The following is a 23,637-nucleotide window of genomic DNA, read 5'->3' as shown; positions in this document are numbered from 1 at the left end:
TATTCATTTATATTATTACTTGTTGTATGTTTTTGCTCTGATTTTTTATTTAATTTCTGTTCATTTTGGGTTTCATTATTCTTTAATAGTAATTTCTGGTCGTTTTGAGTTTTAATTTTTAAATGAATTTGTATATTGTGATCTTAAGTTTAAAATGGTCTTTAATTTTATTTTAAAAACTTATTTTTTCGAAAAGTTTTTTTTTTAAATTAACTTTTGTTCGTTTTTGTTTGTAAAAAATTTGAAGCTTTTAAGAATTCTTTCTTTGAAAATCAAACTTTAAAAAAAAAAATTAAATTTCCATCAAAGTGTCAAAAATTACATCAAAGTAACAATATCAAAGTGAAAAAATGGGCTTGTGTCAGCCTCGGAGTTCCTATTATCTGATGTTTGAACTATTTTTAACAAAATTTCTATCTCAAAATTTTTATCGGATGGGTTTGGGGAAAAAGGGCGTAGGGGGACTAGACTAAGCTTCGGTCTCTTTTGACACTTTAAAAGTTAACCAGAACTTTCTATTTTCAATCAAATGAGCCCTCTCTGAATTTTATAAGAGTCTGCCTTCTATAAAAACCATATAAATCCCCAGAGTATAACTTACAACGCCTGTCCCTCGGCCCTGGGAGGTTGTGTCGACCCTGGAGTTTCAATATCTGATGTTTGAACTTTTTTTAACAAAATAGTCAACTAAAATTTTTATCGGATCGGTTTATCCATCCGATACACCCAAAGGCATGGAAGGCGGGAGAGGTTAGTTGCCCTCCGATCTTTTTCCCTCTGAGAAAATGATCTACAAGTTTTAGTTTCCATTCAAATGAACCCTCTCTGAAGTGTATACTAGTATACCTTCCATAAGAATCATTTATGCCCCCAGAGCAATACTTACAACGCCTGCCCCGGCCCTGGGGGGGGGATTGTGTCAACACGGGAGTTTTTCTTATCTGACCTTTGAACTATTTTTAACGAAATGATCATACGTAAAGCAGTTTTGTTATATGATCTTTGAACTATTTCGAACAAAATGGCTACCACAAAATTTTTATCAGATGTATTTGGGGGAAAAGGGCTTGGGGGGCCAGTTACCCTCTGATCACTTTTGACTCTTAAAAGGGGATAGATTTCAATATCCAATCGAATGAGCCCTCTCTGAAGGGCTCTATATATATATATATATATATATATATATATATATATATATATATATATATATATATATATATATATATATATATATATATATATATATATATATATATATATATATATATATATATATATATATATATATATATATATATATATATATATATATATATATGCAGAGTAAAATACGCAAAACGGCAAAATTTACCAACACAGTGATAATTTGTACATTTTATTTTTAGAAAACCAGTTGAAGTACTGACTATACCTATCACGCATGGCTACTCCGAAAACGTTCTTTGAATTGTGTCTTTTTCTGCACCGTTAGCAGTCGCATATTTTATATATTTGAATTTTTGCGAAAACCTGCCGTGATGTTTAAAAGCATTCGGTGATATTTTCCTAGTATGAACGGCAGAGGAACGACAAACTTTTGACTACCAGTGAAAAGCTAATTGCATTAGAAAATTTGCATAATTATATAAAAAGGACACGTGTTGAAAAACATACCAGGAAATTCAGCATGTTAATCACCAAACCCATCAATGAAGGTTTCAAGCTCCTAAATGTAAAGAGAATGGAATTTTACAAATTTTTTTTTCAGCGAAAGTCGGTCACAGTCTTCATTGGTTTCTTTTTTTTTTCTTCTTCTGAGGTGATTGACTGAACAAGTGATCACAGAGTATCGGAATAGGACTAATATGAAAGAAAATTTTAATCTACTACCCTTTAAGTTCTACGCAATACTAAGCCCTAGAAATAAAAAAAAGATGGATATGGTAGCTTGATAACACCTTCCCTGGGTATATTTTAGGCCCCAAATTTGTTACTGAAAGTTTCATTTGCCTAACTTAGCTTCTTTCCAAGATAGCAGGAAGCCCCTCAAGTAACAAAGAGGATGATACCAGAAAAGTGTCAATTTCTAACATTTTGTGGGGTGAAACTGAAATTTTGGCCCGACTACGGCCAGAATACTATCAGGCAATAATACTGAAATACTCTTTAGGTCTTAAAACATCAGAAAGATTATGTATATAGCCTGCCCTTTAAGATCATACAACACATAAATCCGAATTTTCGCCATTGTGTGAAAAAAAAACGAAAAAGAATCGGCCCAACTTGGGCCAAAATACTATCAAGCGGATATTATGATATAACCAGTCGATTAAGAAATGAAAACTTGTATACAGTCTACAATTTTCAGGGACCGTACTGCCACACAGTTACAAATCCGTCTCTGGATATAATAAAGAAAGAAAGGGTCTAAAGAAAGAGGCTTTGAATAGATTGGGATGGAGGAGAAGCGTGCATAAATGTGTTGGCCTCAGGTGGCTCGGTGGTGCGATGAGTTGTTGTCAGTAGTGGGAGTAGCATAATAGATACAACTATTGAGATTGTGATTAGGGAGACCTGCATTTGTAGTTTCCTTCCCATTCATTTCTGTCGATGTCTCAAATAGGTCTCCGTCCTGTAATTAGACACCTCCGAGTCTGCTCCTAGTTCTAGTTATTAGTATCCTAGTTATTATACCTCCAGTGGTTTTATAACAAATAAGGAAACACATTAGTTGTCCTCAATGTTAAATTCAGAATTTAACAGTTAGGAACTTGAGAATTTTCAGAGCCTACCGTTTCAAGTAACGCTGCTATGTCATGGAACCAAAACATCAGTATTTATAAACACCTGCCAACGGCAAGGACTTTAAAAATGTTGATTTTTTTATATACCAAGGTGTCTTGAAATAGAGAGGTCCTTAAATCTCAAGCTCCTACCTGGAATTTAATCTGGTGTCTCTTGAAAAGACAACTGTCTATTCAATGGATGTGCTGCAAGAACTAGTACCGAATAAAAACTTACCCTTTGAACACAAGGAATTCATGCAAATTATTTGTGTTCGAACTTGTTTGTTGAATTTTGAAAACCACACATAATTTCTAAGCAGGAAAATCGAAATCCTTATCCACATGAGAAAAGAAAAGCTCCAACATAACGGTTGACGCAATGAAGAATTGGCGCAAATTAATTCATAGTCAGCCGAACGCCACCGCCTCGTCTGGTGGCGGCGCGGCGACGGAGTTACGACACTTCGACGGCGGTCGACCGGGCGTCTCGTCAGTGGCGTTTGATGAATATGCTGGTGCGGCGCAGTGGTCTATCTGAAACCCTGTTTTATTAAGAAAGCGTCATTCCAATTCATTTCTCACCTTCCACCTTTTTAATTTTGTTCATTTTAGTTAATTAATAAAAAGGAATAGACCAGAAGTATACAAAGAAAATACTAGAGCTATTAAAAGAAAATTTCAAGATCCGGGAGTTGAGTCAATTCTATTTCAGAGATTCCATCGTCATCTTGCATTACTAAGAAAGATAAGGTGACTTTTATACACTCAACCCCTATTAAAAATTTTGCCTCTAATGGTGTTTGTCTTCCTTATATTTACCTAATGATTGCAATTTGGAGTTGAAGAAGGAGGGGCATTATCACTACCCCCAATTTTGTCCTCCCCCCCTTAGATTTTAAAAACACCTTTTTTTCAGTATGTTCATTGATTTTTTTTTCTGGTTATTCACTGAAATATTAAAAGGACAATAAAGTTGCCCTTGATTTTGAAAAGTACATTTTGTTCCCTCCTCCAAATTTTTTTGAATTGACGCCACTGCTAAGGCCCAGAATAGGCACCGAAGAACTGACTTGAGTTTTACCGAAAAGCTTGCTCCCTTGAAGTATCTTACATATGACCTTCTAACTATTAAGAATCTTGCTCTTTGTACTAATTATTGTTTATATAATTTAAAACATTTGGGATCTTTGTATATTTATTTAACACCTTTCAACACAAAAAAACAAAACATTTAATTTCAACTAATTCAGTTCACAGAAATTCACTCTTGAGATATGCTCCTGTCACTTCACTACGATGTAAAAAAAATTGATCTAATAGTTAGGATTAACATAGTCGAAACCCTCAAATTCATCACCGCTAAGCTGCTCTACCATACGATTTTCAGACTCACTAAAAGCCGTTAACTCTGGCTTCTCTTTTTTAAAGCTTTTTTCGAAGTTCTCTGCCTTTTTCTCATCACCAACTTTTGGCTTGAAAGGGGGTTTGGATTGTCTAGTTTCAATTTTTGACCAATATATATCTTGGAACAAAAGATTAGTTCTAATGTCATCTTTCCCTTTTGGCCCACAGCCAAGTCTTTTATTTAGATCTTTCGTGAGGAACCCTTCGCAAGCATCTTTGGCTTCTTTTGACACGAATATGGGAAAGGAGACACTTTGCCCAACGATTGCAGAAAAAAGTTCTAACCAAGTTTCACCCCCGAAAGGTAGTATCCCTGTAAGCATTTGGAATAGAATAACTCCATATGCCCACCAGTCGACCGACTTATCATACGGCTTTCGTAATATTATCTCTTGTGCAAGGAAATAAGGTGTACCGCAAAGTGTGTAGTTTTTTTTATCCCCTAGAATGCCAAGCTTACACATCACAAAATCTGCCACTTTTATGTGTCCGTCTTGATCGACCAGCACATTATCTAACTTCAGGTCTCGGTAGATGATTCCTATAGAATGAAGAAAGAACAGAGCTATAGCAATTTCAGCTGCATAAAAAGTCGCAACTTGCTCCTTGAATTTACCGCTCTGTGAAATCTGAAACGCAACATCTCCACCACTAACATATTCCATAATGAAATATAATCGATCATTAGTTTGAAAGCAGGAATATAGCTCGACTAGGAAATGGGATCTAGAAGAAAATGATAGGACATTTTTCTCTGCCATAGCGAATACAACTACATCATCTAAATCTACATCGTCCTTAATCTTCTTGTAGGTTTTCACTGCATAAAGCTCTTCAGTTCCTTTCCTTTCAGTTAAAAGAATTTTACCGAAGCCTCCTTTGCCAATGATCCGCAAAAAATTAAAATCATTAGAAAAATTACAAGAAGAAAAATCACAAAACAAGGTTTAAACTTTCCGATTTTCCTTTTCGATGGACCATTCCTTCCTGCCAGATCCACTTCATTCGTCAAGTTGTCGATGGTTGAACTCAATTTTTTCATTTGAAAATAAAAGCTAGATAAGATGCCATCTAAATCACGTTTTCCAATTTGACTTTGGTATCTTTTCAATATTTCCGAAAGTGAGTTTGTCTATCGCATAGAATCCATTATTTCCTTCCGTAATCTGAATTTTTTCTTCACTCCTGGGGATCTATAAAATATCGATAGCATTCTGGCAATTGTGGCAATCTCATTGTCTAGTTTTTTGAACGGATCAATCTGTTTATTACCAGTCTTGTTTTCAATTTTGGAAACAATGGCAACCATTTTTGTCCATCTGGCCTGAATTGTCATTTCTCAAGTGCACTTTTTTAGCATCAGGTCCCACCTTAGAAATTCCAATAGGTATAACGATATTCACCTTCTTCACCACTGCTCTCTTCTCTCCTACAGGACACCATACACCTTTTTCCTTCCCAAAACTCTCAATTTTGTTAAGAACTGCAGTTGGCATGATATATTGTTTGCTTTAAACTAACTTGTTATTTGCTTTGAATTCATTGTTAACTAATAAGAAATTCACTGGAAAAAATCATTTATATGCAAGAAGTAACGTCATATAAAGCCAGAATAGACAAGCTTGTGGTGACGTCATTCAACACCATTCTCAATTTTATCAGTCAAATTAGAAAATTCACTTGTGATGACGTCATGTAAAATCAATGGCTTCTCTATTCGGTATTAACAGTAAAAGAGAAAAATGCTAGCCGGTGTCATAGATGACGTCATCTAAGGGGGTTTGGGGTTAACGGTTTAAACCACTTCCCACCTCAAATATTTATTTGACTATTAATCTTGCGTTAAAAATGTAGGTGAAAAAAAAAATTCTGCTAAAAAACTAAAAAGTATTTCTCCAACTAGTAAATTGGTTGGACAAATGCCGGTAAAAAAAAAAATCGCCCCCCCCCCCACAGAAAATCCTCTAGACAATTCCAACCCCGCTGAAAATATCAAGGAAAATCCCCCCCCCCCAAAAAAAAATATCGGTATACTTCCCAATAAAAAATACTACACGTAAACAATGGGCAAATTACGTGCCTTATAGCTCTTTCCCCAGTGGCTTGGGGGGGTCATTTTATCCCAAAAGACATAGTTATTGGACCTCTCGACTATGCTCAACAAAATGGCAACTGCAAAATTTTGATTTGACAAATTTGGGGGGAAAGTGACGTGGGAGGGGGGCCACCTGTCCTCCAACCTTTTTGGTCACTCAAAAAGGGCACTAAAACTTCTGATTTTCATTCAAATTAGCCCTCTCCTGGTCTTCTAGAATCACTTTAGGGTATGGTTTTCTGATATGCTGAACGTGTCGTTGTGTTTTTCATTAGACTACGATACCTTTAGGGGACGTTTCCCCTCTTTTTCGAAAACTAGGCACATTTTCTCAGGTTCATAATTTTGATAGGTAACATTAAACTTAATGAACTTCATATATTTGGAATCAGCATAAAAATTTGATTCTTTTTATGTATCCGTTATTATCAACCCCCTACTCAGCCCCTCGCTCTTTACGCTAAAGTTTTTTATTGTTATAAAAACAAAGTTCTGAGACAGTCACACTTTAACGTAAAGAGCAAGGGGTTGAGGAGGGGACAGCCCCTTTCATATACAGGATATTTTCTGCTCGTTTTAAGTTTTAATATCGCTCCTTGCTTTCAGTTGAAAAAAAATTGTTTTTTCTTATTTAATTTCTGAACGTTTTTGAGTTAATGCAGCTTTTATTTTGGCTCACCGTACGTGAATAACTAAAACGAAATTTGCATATTAATTTTACTTTTTTTTCTAAATGGCCTTCTTGAAATTTTGTTCAGACGTAACTTACGAATTAACTTACGTAACGACGTTCTATATTCGTATATTTTTATTACGTATATTAGGGCTTTCGCCCCCTAGTCAATACCTCGCACTTTACTTTCAAGTTCAAATTTTGTTCGAATTGTTCGAATTTGTTCTTAATCACAAAAGGCCGTTAATTGGAATAAATAGCTCTGATGAAAGCACAGAAGAAAACTTTAGCGTATAGAGCGAGGTAATGAGTAGGGGGTGAACCCAATCATATACGTATTAGTTTCAGTTCGTTTTAAATTTTGATGTTGCTCCTTACTTTCAGTCGAAAAAATCGTTTTTTTTATTATTTAATTTCTGATCGTTATTTTAAATATTTCTGGGAAATTCGGCACCCCTTCAAAGCAATGTCCCTTCCCCCATGAAAACTCCATGGATGATCCTCCCACGTAACGCCCAACCTAACCCCACCCCCCAAATACCAAAAAAATCCCCCCTGAAAACCTCTGTATACTTCCCAATAACCAATACTATATGTAAACATTGGGCTAAGTTCATAACATGCAGACCTTCTCCCGGGGACTGTGGGGAATTAAGTCATCCTCAAAGACATATTTATTGTATTTTTCGATCATGCTGAACAAAATGGCTATCTCAAAATTTTGATTGGATGACTTTGGAAAAAAAATGAGCGTGGGAGGGGGCCTAGTTGCCCTCCATTTGTTTGGTCACTTTAAAAGGGCACTAGAACTTTTAACGTTCATTCTAATGAACCCTCCCGCGATATTCTAGGACCACTGGGTCGATACAATTACCCCTGAAAAAAATTAAATTAAACAAACAAATAAATGGGCATCCGTGATCTTTGTTCTGGCGAAAAATACAAAATTCCACATTTTTGCATATAGGAGTTTGAAACTTCTATCGTAGGGATCTCTGATACACTGAATCTGAGGGTACTGTTTTCAGTAAAGTTCTATGACTTTTAGAGGATGTTTCCCCCTTTTTTTCCAAAATAAGGCAAATTTTCTCAGGCGCGTAGCTTTTGATCGGTAAGACAAAACTTGATGAAGCTTATACATCTGAAATCAGCATAAAAATATGATTCTTTTGATGTATCAATTGGTATCAAAATTCCGTTTTTTACAGTTTCGTTTAATATTGAGCCGGGTCGCTCCTTACTTACAGTTTGAAAAGTCCCAGGAAAAAAGGGAGATACATCAGTGATACGTAGCATAAAATATGGTTTTCTCCGGTTTCCAAAGGCAAGAGGGGGTTGGAAACCAGTTATTGATCGATATCCATCGATGCAATTTTCATTTCAATTCTCCATCATTTTTGAGGGGTAATGCCGAAATGACACCAAAAAAGCAATTTTTGTGAAAAAAAATTACATTTTAGTTTAGAGCTATAAGTCGAGTTTATAGAAAGCACTGATATCTAAGCATTAGCTTTCAAATGAACCCGCAAACAGCTCACTTAGATCACTCAAGGCCCCGCAAGCACTGAGGGGGGCAGAGGCTACAATATGTTTTAACGGATTTTTCAAAGAGAGGGGCTGAAAACCTCCCATCGAGGGTTTTCAGACATGGGAACTTCAATGATATAATTTTAATCTTAATGTACCATTTTCAAGGGCTTCGGAGATCTTTCTGAAAAATCACACAAATTTGCTCTCGTCATTAGTTTTCACTTTTAAGTTTAACGTGGACGATAATTACCATTCCTAAATCCATGTGAAATAGGATTCTTTTAAAATTGAACATATGCTTAAAAATATATTTTTAAATTTCGCTTGCTATGGACTGTGGTTAGCTCCTTACCAGTTTGCAGTTAGTTACAGCCCTTGCCCTGAGGGCAGTGGGAGGTTTTGTCAACCCCCAAGGCATAATTATTTTAATTACTTCACCTTTTGACAATTTTTGACATAACGGCCGTCTCAAAGTTTTGATTGGCTGCAATTAGGGAAAAGAGGAGGTGAAGAGGGGGGGGGGGCTTGGTGCCCTCCAATTACATTTGACTCTTAAAAAAGGCACTAGAAATTATTATTTTCAATTTAATGAGTCCCTCCGAAGTTTAAAACATTACCCCATGCATATAAAGCACCCCTGGGGGGAAAACAATAAAAAAATATTGAAGGTATATAACATTGAAGGTAAAAAAATATTAAAGGTATTTTAATTTCTGATCGTTTGGGGTTTCATTTATTCTTTAACAGTAATTTCTGGGCTTTTTGAGTTTTAACTATTATAGGAATTAATTTCTGTGGGACCCGAGTTCAATATGGCTCTTTACTTTTCTTAGAAGACTTATTTTTATGCAAGTTTTTTTAATTTATAATAATAATAAAACACTGAAGCCTTTTGGCCTTTACTATAGACAATGTAATTGCATGCCTCTAATAAATCATACATGATTTATTCACACAACAATGAATGGATCGAAAAAATAGCTTCGAAATTGTTAGATAACAATTATATAACAAAAATTGCTATCTAATTTTTGAACAATTTTTAAAAAACTGGCTATTTCAAAATTTGTAGCGGAGGGGTTTTGGGAAAAAGGGCGTGGGGGGGCTAGTTGCCCTTAAATCCCTTGACTCTTAAAAAGTGAACTAGAACTTCCAATTTCCAATCATGTGGGCCCTCGCTGAAGTTAGTACAAACATCTCTTTCATAAGAACCGTACATGAATTTTGAGCTTAATTAAGAACGGCGTCTCGGGCCCTAGAAGTTTATACTGACACCGGAGATTTTTTTGCCGGACCTTAGAACTCTTTTTTTTAAACAAAATGTCTATTTCAAAATGTCCATCAAATCGGTTTGGAAAAACAAGGCATGGGGGGGGGGCTAGTTGCTCTCGAATCTCTTTTGACTATTAAAAAGTGAACTCGAAATATCAATTTCCAATCAAATGAGCCCTCTCTGAAGTTTATACGAGCATCCCTTTCATAAGAACCATATATACCCCAGGGCCCGAGACTTTTGAACAATTTTTAACTTAATTGCTGTCTCCAAATTTTTATCGGATGCATTCGGAAAAAGGGCCGTGAGGGGGGGGGGGCTAGTTGCCCTCTAATCTCTTTTGACTCTCAAAACTGAACTAGAACTTCCAGTCAAATGAGCACTCTCTCAAGTTTTTACAAGCATCCCTTCCATAAGAACTACATATTCCCCCAGGGCAAAACTTACAACGCCTGCCCTCGGGCCTTGAGGGGGGCGGGGGTGTCGACCCCAGAGTTTTCGTTATATGGTCTTTGAACTATTTAAAAAAAAAATGGCAATCTCAAAGTACTTATCCGATGGGTTTGAAAAAATGGGCATGGAGGGGGGGGCTAGGTGTCCCCCAATCTCTTTTAAATCTTAAAAAGTGAACTAGAACTTTCAATTTCCAATCAAATGAGCCCTCTTTGAAGTTTATACGAGCATCCCTTCCATAAGAACCTTATATGCCCCCAGGGCATATTTTACAACGCCTGACCCCGGGGGGTTGTGTCGACACCGGAGTTTTTGTTATATGATCTTTGAACTATTTTTAACAAAATAGCTATCTCAAAGTTTTTATAGGATGTAGTTGGGAAAAAAGGGCCGGGAGGGGGGGGGGGCTGGTTACCCTCCAGTATGTTCTGACGCTCAAAACGTGAACTACAACTTTCAATTTCCAATCAAATTAGCCCTCTCTAAAGTTTATACGAACATTCCTTCCACAGGAACCATATATGCCCCCAGGGTATAACTTATAACCCTTGCCCTGAAGACTGTGGGGGAAGTATCCTGCTCAAAGACATAATTTCCAGAACTTTCAACTACGTTGAACAAAATGGCTATCTAAAAAATTTGATTGGATGTGTTTGGGGAAATTGTGGGCGTGGAAGGGGTGTAAGTTGTTTTCCAATCACTCTCGACTATTAAAAAGGACACTAGCCATTTAAATTTCCAATCGAATGATCCCTTTTTGAAGTTTCTACGACAACGCTTTCTATAAAAACCTTATATGCCCCCAGGGCATAACGTACAGCCCTTGCCCTGCGGGCGGTGGGGGGGGGGGGGGTCATCCTCAAAGACCTTATCTCCGGAATTTTAAACTACTTTGAACAGAATGGCTATCTCAAAATTTTGATTGGATGTGTTTGGGGAAAAGGTGGGCGTTAGAGGGGGGTTAGCTGCCCTCCAATCACTTTCGACTATTAAAAAGGGTACTAGCCCTTTGAATTTCCAATCGAATGAGCTCTTTTTGAAGTTTCTACACCAAAGCTTTCTATAAAAAGCTATATGCCCCAAGGGCATAAACTGTACCTCTTGCGCCCACCTCTGTGGTGGGAGTTGCCTCCTCAAAACATAAATTCCATTTAGAAATCGATTATGTTGAGCCAAATAGCTTTACTAAGACTTCTATTATCAGGGATTGAAAACATGGGTGCCGTGAAAGGGGCTTTAGTTGCTTCCCATTCACTTTTGCCCCTTAAAAAGGCAATAGAACTCTCGATTTCAAATCGAATGAGCCCCCTTGGAAGTTTCTACGACGATCCTTTCCATATGAAGTGCCTCTGGGGAAAAATAATAATAAAACATTGGAGCCGTATGGCCTTTACTATAGGCAACGCTATAGCGTTGCCTATGATTGAAACTTTCCAGTAATTTTATTTTCCTTTCATTTTAATTAGGTTGTTGCCAATATTTGTTTTCTCCTACGCTATCTTTATTTGGCGTAATGTTTAGCATTGTAGGGAAACGTTTCCTTAAATCCTTAGAATCCAAGAGAAAGTCGTTTCCAGTAAAAAATGTGTTATAAAATTTTTTACATTCCTTGAAATAACAGTTTTAATCAGAATTCTAACCTTTTCAAATCTCAACAGTACTCCAACTATATTTTTATGCAATTTATCAAAACTGATTGATCGATAAAATACCAACAATATTCCTAAATGCAGCCTCTATGATATAAAATCACACTTATTAGATTTGATTTTTAAATACTTTGTTTTGAAAAAAAAACATCAGAAGCTGGCACTTGTTCGGAGGTAGATTATGATCCTTTTAGAAAATTCGTACATATTGTTATTTACAAAGACTGTAGAAAACAGAAAAAACAAGAGAAAAAAGGCATTGCCTTACAATTAGAAATGCCAGTCCAAGTAACGCTGCTTTCATTCTTACATCCAGATCCACTGGGAAAGTAACATTAAATTTATCAGCATCTGTGACTAATTCAGTGAGTAGCCCGCCCCATTTTTTCGAAATACATCCAACTTCTGTATCAGCACCAGCAATAATCTGTAGAAAGATATACTATTAATTGATAACAATCTTCATAACTTACAAATAACCGAGATAGGGAGAAGAAGAAAGAGCGAGAAGCGAAGAGAGATACAGGCAAGGCCATTCCTAGGGTTGGCGGTGCCTGGGGCAAAATTAATTATGGCACCTTCTCCTAACTAAAACATAAAAAAAGCCCTAGCCACTGCAACCAGGGCAACTTGCCCCCCTTCCGTTTGAACAGCCCTGGATACAGGGGAGAGAGTGGGGGGGGGGAAGGGTGGAGAGAGAGACATTCGAAATTGTTTCTCTTCCTTGTCTTTTTCACTGGCCTTAGACCTATATTATGCTCCATTTTTTTCTTGTCTTGGCTAATCAGTTCAGCTTTAGATCTATTCGTCCAGTGTACAGCAAAAATATAACCACTTCTGCTAACTTTTATTGATCTTTGGTTAAAAAACACAAGAATTGGTAAACCAAAAAACTGAGATTTTTTTACAAGAAAAATTAGTAAAAGACGAAAGATTAACTCACTAGGAGGAGAGGCCAGAGCTATGAAAATTGCTAGAGTTGATTTGAGTAGTTAAAATAAATCCTAGTAAAACCTTATCGTTTTTTTTAACAAGGTTTGAAAATAATAGGGATTTCAATGTTCAATGAAGTAAATATGGGCAAAATGATCAAATGAGGAAAAAACATTTTCAGTGAAACAAATCCATGTGCAACTTCAATGATATGACACTAAAACTACATCCGTAGAAAATAACATAAAGATTCAGTGGTAAGGCTTAAAAATAATGTAATTTAACTGAGTGGTCGATCAACTGCTTTAACAAAAGCCCCCCTCCCCCTCATTTAAATCTTCCAAGAAGCTTAATGACGAGACTCTCTGACTTAATCTAAATTTCAGCAATTTGATTTGACTCCTAGTTCAATATAAAAATCAGTATTTAATAATTACACAGTATTTTCAAAACCAAAATGCAACAGGAATTCAATAAGCAAAGGCAGTTTAGTTTAAATATGGCGACTGGTCATTGAGACCACCAGCTTTAACACAAGACTAAGAAAACAAAACATGTTTATTTAAGAGATTTTTTTGGAGAAAATTCCAGAATCCTTTTCTATAGAGTATACGCAGAACCCTCTGAAATGCTTGAGATTTTAGGCACAGTTCTTCCGGTGTTTTTAAAACATGTAAATTTATTAAGAAATTGATCTTTTTAAAGAGGCCCAATTTTACATGTCACATTATTGTCTTAACAACAACAAATTGTATAGTTTTTCGTTTTAACTACATATTGTATGACATATGAAAAAGCCTAAAGGAAGAAACTTTCAAATGTATGGACAGAGGTCCGCGCGAACGCAGTCCCCCAGTACCAAAAATTAAGCTGTTGAGTTACCCTTATTTGGGTAATCAAAACATCATTACTCCCCACAGTAATCAGAAACTAGCCCCCCCCCCGAGCCCAGAGGCAAGGGCTGTAAGTTATGTCCCGGTACATTATGGTTTTTATGGAACTGGTGGTCGTATAAATTTCGGATGGGGCTCATTTGATTGTAAAGCGAAGTGGCCGGCGTTTGCCCCCCCCGGAAAATATCCCCCCCCGCCGAAAATAACCCACCGGAAAAAAATATACCCCTCCCCCTGGAAAATAAGGCCTTCCAAATTTGAGAGTTTTATTTGAGTTTTATTTTTTTTTTATTTCTGTAGGGGGATGGACTTTTGGTACTTCTGTATTATTCGCCCCTCACTCAAGTATACGCTGTGTAAAATTCAAGAACACACCGGTTTTTAGTTTCTTCGTTACTTTAGAAATAAATTTGCGCTATAGATTTGCACAAGGGGGGGGGGGGGGAGATAAGCAGAGCGGGTCTGCATGCAAAACGTGCTTGGTACATTTATTCTGCATATTAGATAGATAGACAGATAAGTGTATTTTTAAGCCAAAACAGAAATTACAACAGATAGCCTAGTCAAACACAAAACGAGCAAAAAGTAAAAGGAGTCTTCTTCAGACCAGAAAATAATTTGTACTTTACTAAAAAAAAACGAGTATTGTCAGTTTGATAGTATAGTATTTTGAGAGTATTGTCTTTATTTGTTGAAGTCAAAAAAGTGAAAACATTTAAAATGTATTTTGTTTTCAGCGAAGTGCAGTTTACTTTCTGGTCTTGAGGAGGTGTAGCGACTGTTAGTCCTACACATGGTAGTTGTAGTTATTTTGAGTTTGAATAGGTTATTTATTGTTATTTCTATTCGTTTTCGGTTCAATTCATTTATTTATGGTGATTTATGGTAGTTTTACGCTTAGAAAATTATTTGAATTTATTAGTACTCATTTTTGGCTTGACGAGGCCATGGGCACCAGCAAGGGGGTCAGGGGGGCCATGGCCCCACCTGGAAATTTGGGACTATATAGTAATTAAAAAAGCAGAATAGGAAAAAACATGGAAAAAATGTTTGATGCCCATTGTTGGTTGGCTACCAAAAGGTTTTGACCGGTAATAAGGAATAATATAATTTCCAGTATATGACTGAGTGACCTCTAAGAAGTTTTCCACAATTTTTTTATATAGGATTTGTTTGGACCAAAAAAAAAAAAACAAAAAAAAAAAAAAAAAAAACAAATAAGTCAAAAATGAGTAGAAATAAATTCAAATAATTTTCCAAGCGTAAAACTACCACAAATCACCATAAATAAATGAATTGAACCCCAAACGAACAGAAATAACAATAAATAACCTATTCAAACTCAAAATAGCAACATTTAATATGAGTACGGCTGACAAGCCCCACACCTCCTCAAGACCAAAAAGTAATTTGCACTTTAAATGTTTTTACATTTTAAATGTTTTCACTTTTTTGACTTCAACAAATGAAGAAGTATTAAGATTATGGAGAATAGATATCAGAATATGTATATAAAACTGACAATATACGTTTTTTTTTTTTTTTTTTTTTTTTTTTTTTTTTTTTTTTTTTTTTAAGTAAAGTGCAAATTATTTTATGTTCTGAAGAAGACATGGGTGTTGTCAGCCATACTCCTTTTACTTTTGCTCGTTTTGAGTTTGACTGGGCTATCTATTATAATTTCTGTTTTGGCTTTACAATACACTTATATGTCTATCTATCTAATATTCAGAATAATTGTACCCAATACATTTTGAATGCAGACCCGCTATGCTTACCCCCCCCCCCCTCACCCAATGTGCAAATCTATAGCGCAAATTTATTTCTGAAGTAACGAATAAATTAAAAAAAACGGTGTGTTCTCGAATTTTACACAGCGTAAACTTGAGTGAGTGGCGCATAATACACAAGTGCGAAAATTCCATCCCACTAAGGAAATTAGAAAAATTAAACTCAAATAAAATTCTCAAATTTGGAAAGCCTTATTTTCCACGGAGGGTATTTTTTTTTTTTGGGGGGGGTATTTGCTGACCAAGGTGGAATCAATGTGGCCACCTGGAATGTTTTGACACTGAACCAACCCGGTTCAAAGCTTCTATTAGCCAGAGAACTAAAGAACTATAAAGTTACAATTGCTGGAATCACTGAAACACATCTATCTGGTGATGGTGAGGAATACATTGGTGTAGGGCGCACACTACTTTGGTCTGGTGGTCACCAGAAACGAACAGGCGTTGGCCTAGTATTGAACAGTACAGCATGCAAGGCTCTCCTGTCATTCACACCAGTTACACCCAGGATCCTCAGAGCAAGGGTCTATGATAAATATGGAAAAATAACCATAATCACCTGTTATGCCCCCACAAATGAAGCCCAGGAAGAAGATAAAGATGACTTCTATACCCTTTTAAACTCTGAGCTTTCGTCAGGACCTCCCCATGATTACCTTGTTTATCTAGCAGATATGAATGCTAGCATTGCAAATTAGTCTGGCCTGTGGGACTTCGTTCTTGGATCCATAACAGTAGATAGCCTAAACAACAGTGGAGAGCGAATGCGGAACTGCTATCTCGCCCAAAATCTAACCAATGCAAACACGTGGTTTCAGAGACCCAATATAGCTAGGTACACCTGGTATAGAAATGATGGATCAACGAAGAAGATGCTCGACTACATCATCATACCCCGGCGATGGCTGTCTTCTGTGCCGAATTGTCTCTCCTACCGAGGTGACGAATTTGGGAACACTGACCATCGTCTTGTTGGAGCGAAAATCAGGCTTCGCCCAAAGGCTACAAAAGCCAGCCAGACACCTCGGAAAATTGATACGTACTGTAACCAACAAGACATTGCTTTGGCTAAGCAGTATCAGATCGAAATATCCAACAGATTTGAGGTTCTTACGCAATGTGATGATAGTGAAGGTCTGTGGATGGTCTTCAAATAGAATGCTCTTGCAGCTGCAACTAGGGTTGCTGGAATGAAACAGCGTAAGAAAAAAGACTTGATCAGTAACGAGTCCCTCGCCATTATTGATTGCAGACGGGAAGCCCGCCTCCGCGGGGATATGACAGCGTATAAGCAATTAAATAAGGAGTGCAACATCATGCTGCACAAAGACCGTAAGACCTTTATTGACAAAAAAGCACGCGAGCTCCAAGAGGCCGCAAAAAAAAATGACATCGGAGCCACATATAAGATCCTCCGTGAGCTCTAATCAATACACTCAAACTACATCGTATCTCCGTAATGCCAGTGGCGAAAATATTTACGACAAATCACAGTGCCTTCGCCAGTGGGAGCAACACTTCAAGAAGCTACTGAACTCAGACCCACCTGACCAAATTGGCGACAAGATTACTGCTGCGGCTGAGAATGCTACACCTGCCCCCGATGGCACTGAATTTACAGCAGAAGAAATTAAAGCAGCAGCACAAAAGCTGAAGAACAACAGAGTGCCGGGAGTATGTGACCTGACATCAGAACTTCTTAAAAATGGTGAACCATCCAAGACCATCTGGCTCCCAATACTGTTTAATACTGTTTGGCGCTCTGAAATAATACCATCAGACTGGAAAACTGGCTTACTTGTGCCAGTCGACAAAACGAAAGGAAGTAAAGCAGAATGTAATAACTATCGTGGAATAACTCTGCTCTCGGTACCCGGCAAACTCTTTGCCATGCTGCTCCTCCAGCGCGCAAAAAAGTATCACCATCCGCTTAGTCACCACCAGCAAGCTGGATTAATGCTGGGTAGGCACACTACTGAGCAAATCCATACAATTAGACAGCTGATAGAGAAAACTCTAGAATATAAAAGGAAAGCATACATTGCCTTCGTCGATTTTCGATCTGCTTTCGACACTGTCGACAGACAGTCACTATGGTTGATCCTTCAATCTGCTGGTGTAGCTAAAAAATTGTCAATCTGTTCAAAGAACTATACAATAAGACCGAAACTGCTGATCTTGTAGATGGCCAGCTATCATCACATTTTCAAATTGGCAACTGTGTTTAGTACGGCTGCTCTGCTGCTCCGGAATTCTTAAATTGTTTCATGGACTATGTTTTTAACACAACACGGTTGGTGTATTTTTTTGGTATTAATATTGTTGAATAAGTGCTGTCACATGCCGACGTTGCTGGCAATGTTGTGTTGGTATGTAAAGATCTCGCTAATATCAAAACTGCCCTGGAAATACTAGCATCTATTGCAGGAAAACTTGGTTTAAATGTAAACTGGACCAAGACCAAAATATTGTCGGTGGACAAGATACCATGCAGCCCCCTGACAACTATAGAAGTATATGGCCAAGATGTTGAGAAAGTCAAGGAGTTCACTTACCTTGCTTCAATTGTTGGCTAAAACGGAAATCTAGATGCAGAGATATCAGCAAGGATTGCAAAGATGAACACCGTTTTCGACCACCTACTGGGAACAATGTTTCACAGACCCCAAATCAGCTATTTCACGAAAGCTTGTATCTACTCTGCCTTGGTAACAAGTGTTTTGTTGTACTTGTCAGAGATTTGGCTTTAGACGCAGTCACAGATGATGAGGGTAGATTCTGTCCAGAAAAAACACCTCTACAAAACTTAACACTCTAGGTGACTTAACAGGGTATAGAATATGAATATCCTCTTGTCATTTAAATTACCACCCCTGTCCGAACAGCTTGAGTCCTGCTCGCTGCGTTGGTACGGTCATCTACTTCGCCTACCCACTGAAACACCTGCCAGAGTTATATTTGACTTCGATCGAGCTGGAAACGCCCCAGAGGTAGACCACGTATGAGATAAGCGGATATCATACAAAATCGACTCACGGCGTGGGGCATTGACCCCAGTGAAGCTCTTACCCTGGCACAAAACAGGCCACTCCAGAGACGACTAACGGCGCTGACGTCTGGTTCCCTCTACGCTGGCGACGCTGCCGAGCAAGAGCTTTAAGTCAAGTAAGTCAAGTAATTCAAGTATTTCCCGGGGGGGGGGGGGTATTCGCCTAGAACCTTAAAGCGAAAGTTCTAGTGCCCTTTTTAAGAATGCAAAGTGAATGGAGGGCAACCAGCCCCCCCCCCACCCCCAAGATCATCATTCCCCAAACACGTGATCGAAATTTTAAGAGAGATATTTTGTTCTGAATTGTTGAAAAGTCCAGTAATTATGTCTTTAGGGATGCCAACCTCCCCATAATCCTCAGGGCAATGGCTGTAAGGTAGGCAATTCGTTCATTATTTACACGTAGTATATGCTATTGAGGAAGGGATGCATGTTAGAACTTCACTTTCCAAAAAGACGAAGAATTCAGGTGAGCCTTTCAGAGAATGTTGAGGGGAGTATTGCTGAACTAAATCAAAACATGTTATGTGTATACAGGTTTTCAAAAGGGCGGAACTCAGGAATTTTACGCTTGGAAATGATAAGGAAATGCAACTTTTAGGAAATGATAAGGGAGATGATCAAAAAGGTAATATTTGTATGCTACACTTACAACTACATCTACCACCACTACTGCTAATACCACATTACTACATTTAAAATATTGAGGGGAAATTGAACTAAATCATAAGACACTATGTGCATGCACATTGTCAAAATAGCTTATCTCAAGAATTAATTTGGGTTTTAAGTTGGAACTCTCAGAGAAGGCTTAAAGGGGAAGATCGTCTGACCAAAAGACAATTCGTGCACGCTACTACTAATACTACTATCACAGCTTCATTTACTATTACTACTACTTCTTTTGCAACTACTTGTAAGGCTAAGACCATTAAGATGAAAATTTCCAGAAGTATATGAATTTACAGGTTTTCAAAAGGACAGATCAGCAATGTCATAGCAATGGCAAATTATAATAAGTTGAAACTTTGCCATGGTTAATAAATGTGGCTTTAGATCTTCCATTCGTAAGATTTTAGACCATTTCAGAAAATTTTATTGAAGATAAAACTAATATTCTTTCACTTTTTTTTATTTTTTTTCGAAGTGCCAAAGGAGGGAAAAGTTCCATGTACGGTTTCATATTTTAGCGAACAGTTTTCTTTTTCTTACAGAAAATTTAAGTATTCCAAAATGATCTTGCTAGATATTTAATAATAATAATAAAAAAAATTTCTGGGTTCTTTTTCAAACTACCACAGAAGGGCTTGTAAATTTCAGTTTCATGTTTGTAAACTTTAGACTATATAAAAAGAAAGAATTTTCAACAAGCCGAGGCATGGGATTTTCAACGAACAAACAATCGACGATTTTCAACGAACAACAAAACCGGGAGTGCGGATTTGCCTATCATAGGCAGCGCAATAGCGCTGCCTAAGTAAAGAACGATGTTGGCACAATGTATTATTATTTTTTTGTTTTTCTTTTTCCATACCAGGGCCCTTCGAAGGGCTCATTCGATTGGAAATTGGAGTTTCTTGTGCCCTTTTTAATAGTCGAAAGTGATGGGAAGGCTGCTAAGACCCCTTCCACGCCCACCATTTCCCCAAACACATCCAATCAAAATTTTGAGATAGCCATTTTGTTCAGCGTAGCTGATTTCCAGATAGAAAATATGTTTTTGAGGTCACTCCCCCACAACCCTCAGGGCAAGAGTTTTAAGTTATGCCTTGGGGGCATAAAAGAACGATGTTAGCACAATGTATTATTTACTATTTTTTTCCTTTCAACCAGGGCACTTCGTATCAAACAAGTTGTCGTAGGAACTTCGATAATGGCTCATTCAATTAGAAATCGGAGTGGCTTGTGCCCTTTACAATAGTCGAAAGTGAGTGGACGGCAACTCACACCCCTTCCATGCCCACTATTTGCCCAAATATATCGAATTAAACTTTTGAGATGGCCATTTTGTTCAGCGCAGTTCATTTCCAGATAGAAATTATGTTTTTGAGGAGGACACTCCCCCACAACCCCCAGGGCAAGGGTTTTAAGTTATGCCTTGGGGGCATATAAGAACAATGTTAGCACAATGTATTATTTACTATTTTTTTCCTTTCAACCAGGGCACTTCGTATCGAAGAATTTGTAGAAACTTCGAAAAGGGCTCATTCAATTGGAAATTGGAGTGGCTTGTGCCCTTTTTAATAGTCGAAAGTGATTGGAAGTCAACTAAGAACATTTCCACGCCCACCATTTCCCGACACACATCCAATTAAAATTTCGAGATAGTCATTTTGTTCAGCGTAGTTGATCTCCTGTTAGAAATAGTGTTTTTGGGGAGGACACTCCCCCACAGCCTTCAGGGCAAGGGTTGTAAGTAATTTAAGGTTTTATAGAACGCGTTGTCGTAGAAACTTCAAAAATGACTCATTTGATTGGAAATTGAAATGGCTAGTGCCCATTTTAATAGTCGAAAGTGATTAGAAGGCAACTAACACCCCTTCCACGCCCACCATTTCCCCAAACACATCCAATCTAAATTCTGAGATAGCCATCTTGTTCTACGCAGTTTAAAGTTCAGGAAATTATACCTTTGAGCAGGACACTTCCCCCGAAGTCTTCAGGGCAAGGGTTATAAGTTATGCCCTGGGGGCATGTAAGTTTTTATTGAATTCTTTGTCGTAGAAACTTGAAAAAGGGCTTATTCCATTGGAAATTCAAAGGTCTAGTGCCCTTTTTAATAGTCGAAAGTGATTTGAGGGCAACTAACCCCCCTCTCACGCTCACCTTTTCCCCATCACATCCAATCAAAATATTTAGATAGCCACTTTGTTCAGCGTAGTTGATTTCCAGATAGAAATTATGTTTTTGAGGAGGACACTCCCCCACAGCCCTCAGGGCAAGGGTTGTAAGTTATGCCCTGGGGGCATATAAGGTTTTTATAGAACGCGTTGTCGTTCAAACTTCAAAAAGGGTTCATTCGATTGGAAATTAAAATATCTAGTGCCCTTTTTAATAGTCAAAACTTATTGGAAGGCAACTACCACCCCTTCCACGCCCATCATTTCCCCAAACAAATCCAATAAAAATTTTGAGATAGCCATTTTGTTCCACGCAGTTTAAATTTCAGGAAATTATACCTTTGATTAGTACACTCCCCCCACAGTCTTCAGGGCAAGGTTTATAAGTTATGCCCAGGGGGCATATAAGTTTTTATTGAAAGCTTTATATTCGATTGGAAATTCAAAGGGCTAGTGCCCTTTTTAATAGTCTCGAAAGTGATTTGAGTGCAATTAACCCCCCTCTCACGCCCTCCTTTTCCCCAAACACATCCAATCAAAATGTTTAGATATCCATTTTATTCAACGTAGTTGAAAGTTTCAGATATTAGGTCTTTAAGGATGACAACCCCTCCCCCCACAGCCCTCAGGGCACGGGTTGTTAGTTATGCCCTGGGGACATATAAGGTTTTTTATAGATAGAGTTATCATAAAAACTTCAAAAGGAGTTCATTCAATTGGAAATTGAGAGGGCTAGTACCCTTTTTAATAGTCGAAAGTGATTGGAGGGTAACGAACCCCCCTCTCATGCCGACCCTTCCCCCAAACACATCCAATCAAAATTTTCAGATAGCGCTTTTGTTCAACGTAGCAGAAAGTTCTGGAAATTAGGTCTTTGAGGATGACAACCCCCCCAGCCCTCAGGGCAAGAGTTGTAAGTTATGTTCTGGGGGCACATAAGGTTTTTATTATAAGGTTTAATATTTGCATGCTACCACTGCTATTACAATTACCACTAGTCCCAAGCGTCACGCCTATCATAGGCAGCGTATTCGCGCTGCCTAAGTTAAGAACGATGTTGGCACAATGTATTTTTATTTCATTTTTTTCATACCAGGGCACTTCGTATCGAAGGAGTTTTCGTAGAAACTTCGGAAAGGGCTAAATCGACGGGAAATTGGAATGGCGCGTGCCCTTTTTAATAGTCGTAAGCGATTGTAGGGCAATTAGCCCCCCCCCCTCACGCCCACCTTTTCCCCAAACACATCCAATCAAAATTTTGAGATATCCATTTTGTTCAGAGTAGCTAAAAGTTCTGGAAATTAGGTCTTTTAGGATGATAACCCCCCCCCCCCAGAGCCCTCAGTGCAAGGGTTGTAAGTTATGCCCTGGGGCATATAAGGCTTACATAGAAAGTTGTTGTAGAAATTTCAAAAAGGGCTCATTTGATTGGAAATTCAAATTGCCCTTTTTAATAGTCGAAAGTGAGTGGAGAGTAATCAACCGAATCAAAGTTTAGAGATAGCAATTTTTTTAACGTAGTTGAAAGTTCTGGAAATTATGTATTAAGGATAACAAACCCCCGAGAGCCCCCAGGGCAAAGGTTGTAAGTTATACCCTGGGGCATATAGGATTTTTTATAGATAGAGTTGTCGTAAAACTTCAAAAGGGGCTCATTCAATTGGAAATTGAGAGTGCTAGTGCCCTTTTTAATAGTCGAAAGTAATTTGTAACTAACCCCCCTCTCACGCCCATCATTCCTCCAAACACATCCAATCAAAATTTTCAGATAGCTATTTTGTTCAACGTAGTAGAAAGTTCTGGGAATTAGGTCTTTGAGCATGACACACCCCCCTTAGCCCCCAGGGCAAGAGTTGTATGTTTTGCCCTGGGGGAATATAAGTTCTGAAACGAAATTAACATGAGTAGGGCTCAAAACCCCTATGCCTTCCCAAGGTCAGAACATAATTTGCATTTTACTGAGAAAAAAAGTTTTCAAAACAGGGGTTTTGAGCCCTACTCATGTTAATTTCTGCTCGCTTTGAGTTTGACTCGGTTATTTATTGTAATATCTGTTCATTTTGGGTTTCATTTATTTATTCATGCTGATTTGTGGTAGTTTTACGCTTGGTAGATTATTTCATTTTATTTTTGCTCATTTTTGGTTTAATGGAGTTCTTTACTTTTCTTTGAAAAACTTATATTGTGGAAAAAGTTTTTAATTAATCTCTTCATAAAACACCTGCAAATTAACCTAAACAATACTAAAGGACAAGTGAATTACAAATGACAAGCTACAAGAAAAATAAAA

The 23,637-nt window shown here is 37.7% G+C and overlaps 1 protein-coding gene and 1 pseudogene across 2 annotated transcripts in view; both read right to left on the bottom strand.

Moving 5' to 3' along the window:
• Positions 1–23,637, bottom strand: part of LOC148944305 (phospholipid scramblase 3-like) — a 105,082-nt gene that overhangs the window by 4,223 nt on the left and 77,222 nt on the right. Inside the window, exon 6 of one of the 2 annotated variants that reach the window (XM_089099693.1) lies at positions 12,111–12,269. The exons of the other annotated variant lie outside the window; for it this stretch is intronic. Within the exon in view, the coding sequence (XP_088955819.1) occupies positions 12,111–12,269 (159 nt within the window). The remainder of the gene's footprint in view (positions 1–12,110; positions 12,270–23,637) is intronic. 2 annotated transcript variants of the gene reach the window in all.
• Positions 4,079–5,071, bottom strand: LOC148944306 (protein kinase C, brain isozyme pseudogene; annotated as a pseudogene).

This window comes from Artemia sp. Qi Xiang Cuo, chromosome 14 (assembly GCF_049724085.1).
Source record: "Artemia sp. Qi Xiang Cuo chromosome 14, ASM4972408v1, whole genome shotgun sequence".
NCBI classification, from domain to species: Eukaryota; Metazoa; Arthropoda; class Branchiopoda; order Anostraca; family Artemiidae; genus Artemia; species Artemia sp. Qi Xiang Cuo.
Note: the sequence above shows the minus strand (reverse complement) of the source record. Positions and strands in the feature narration are given on the sequence as shown.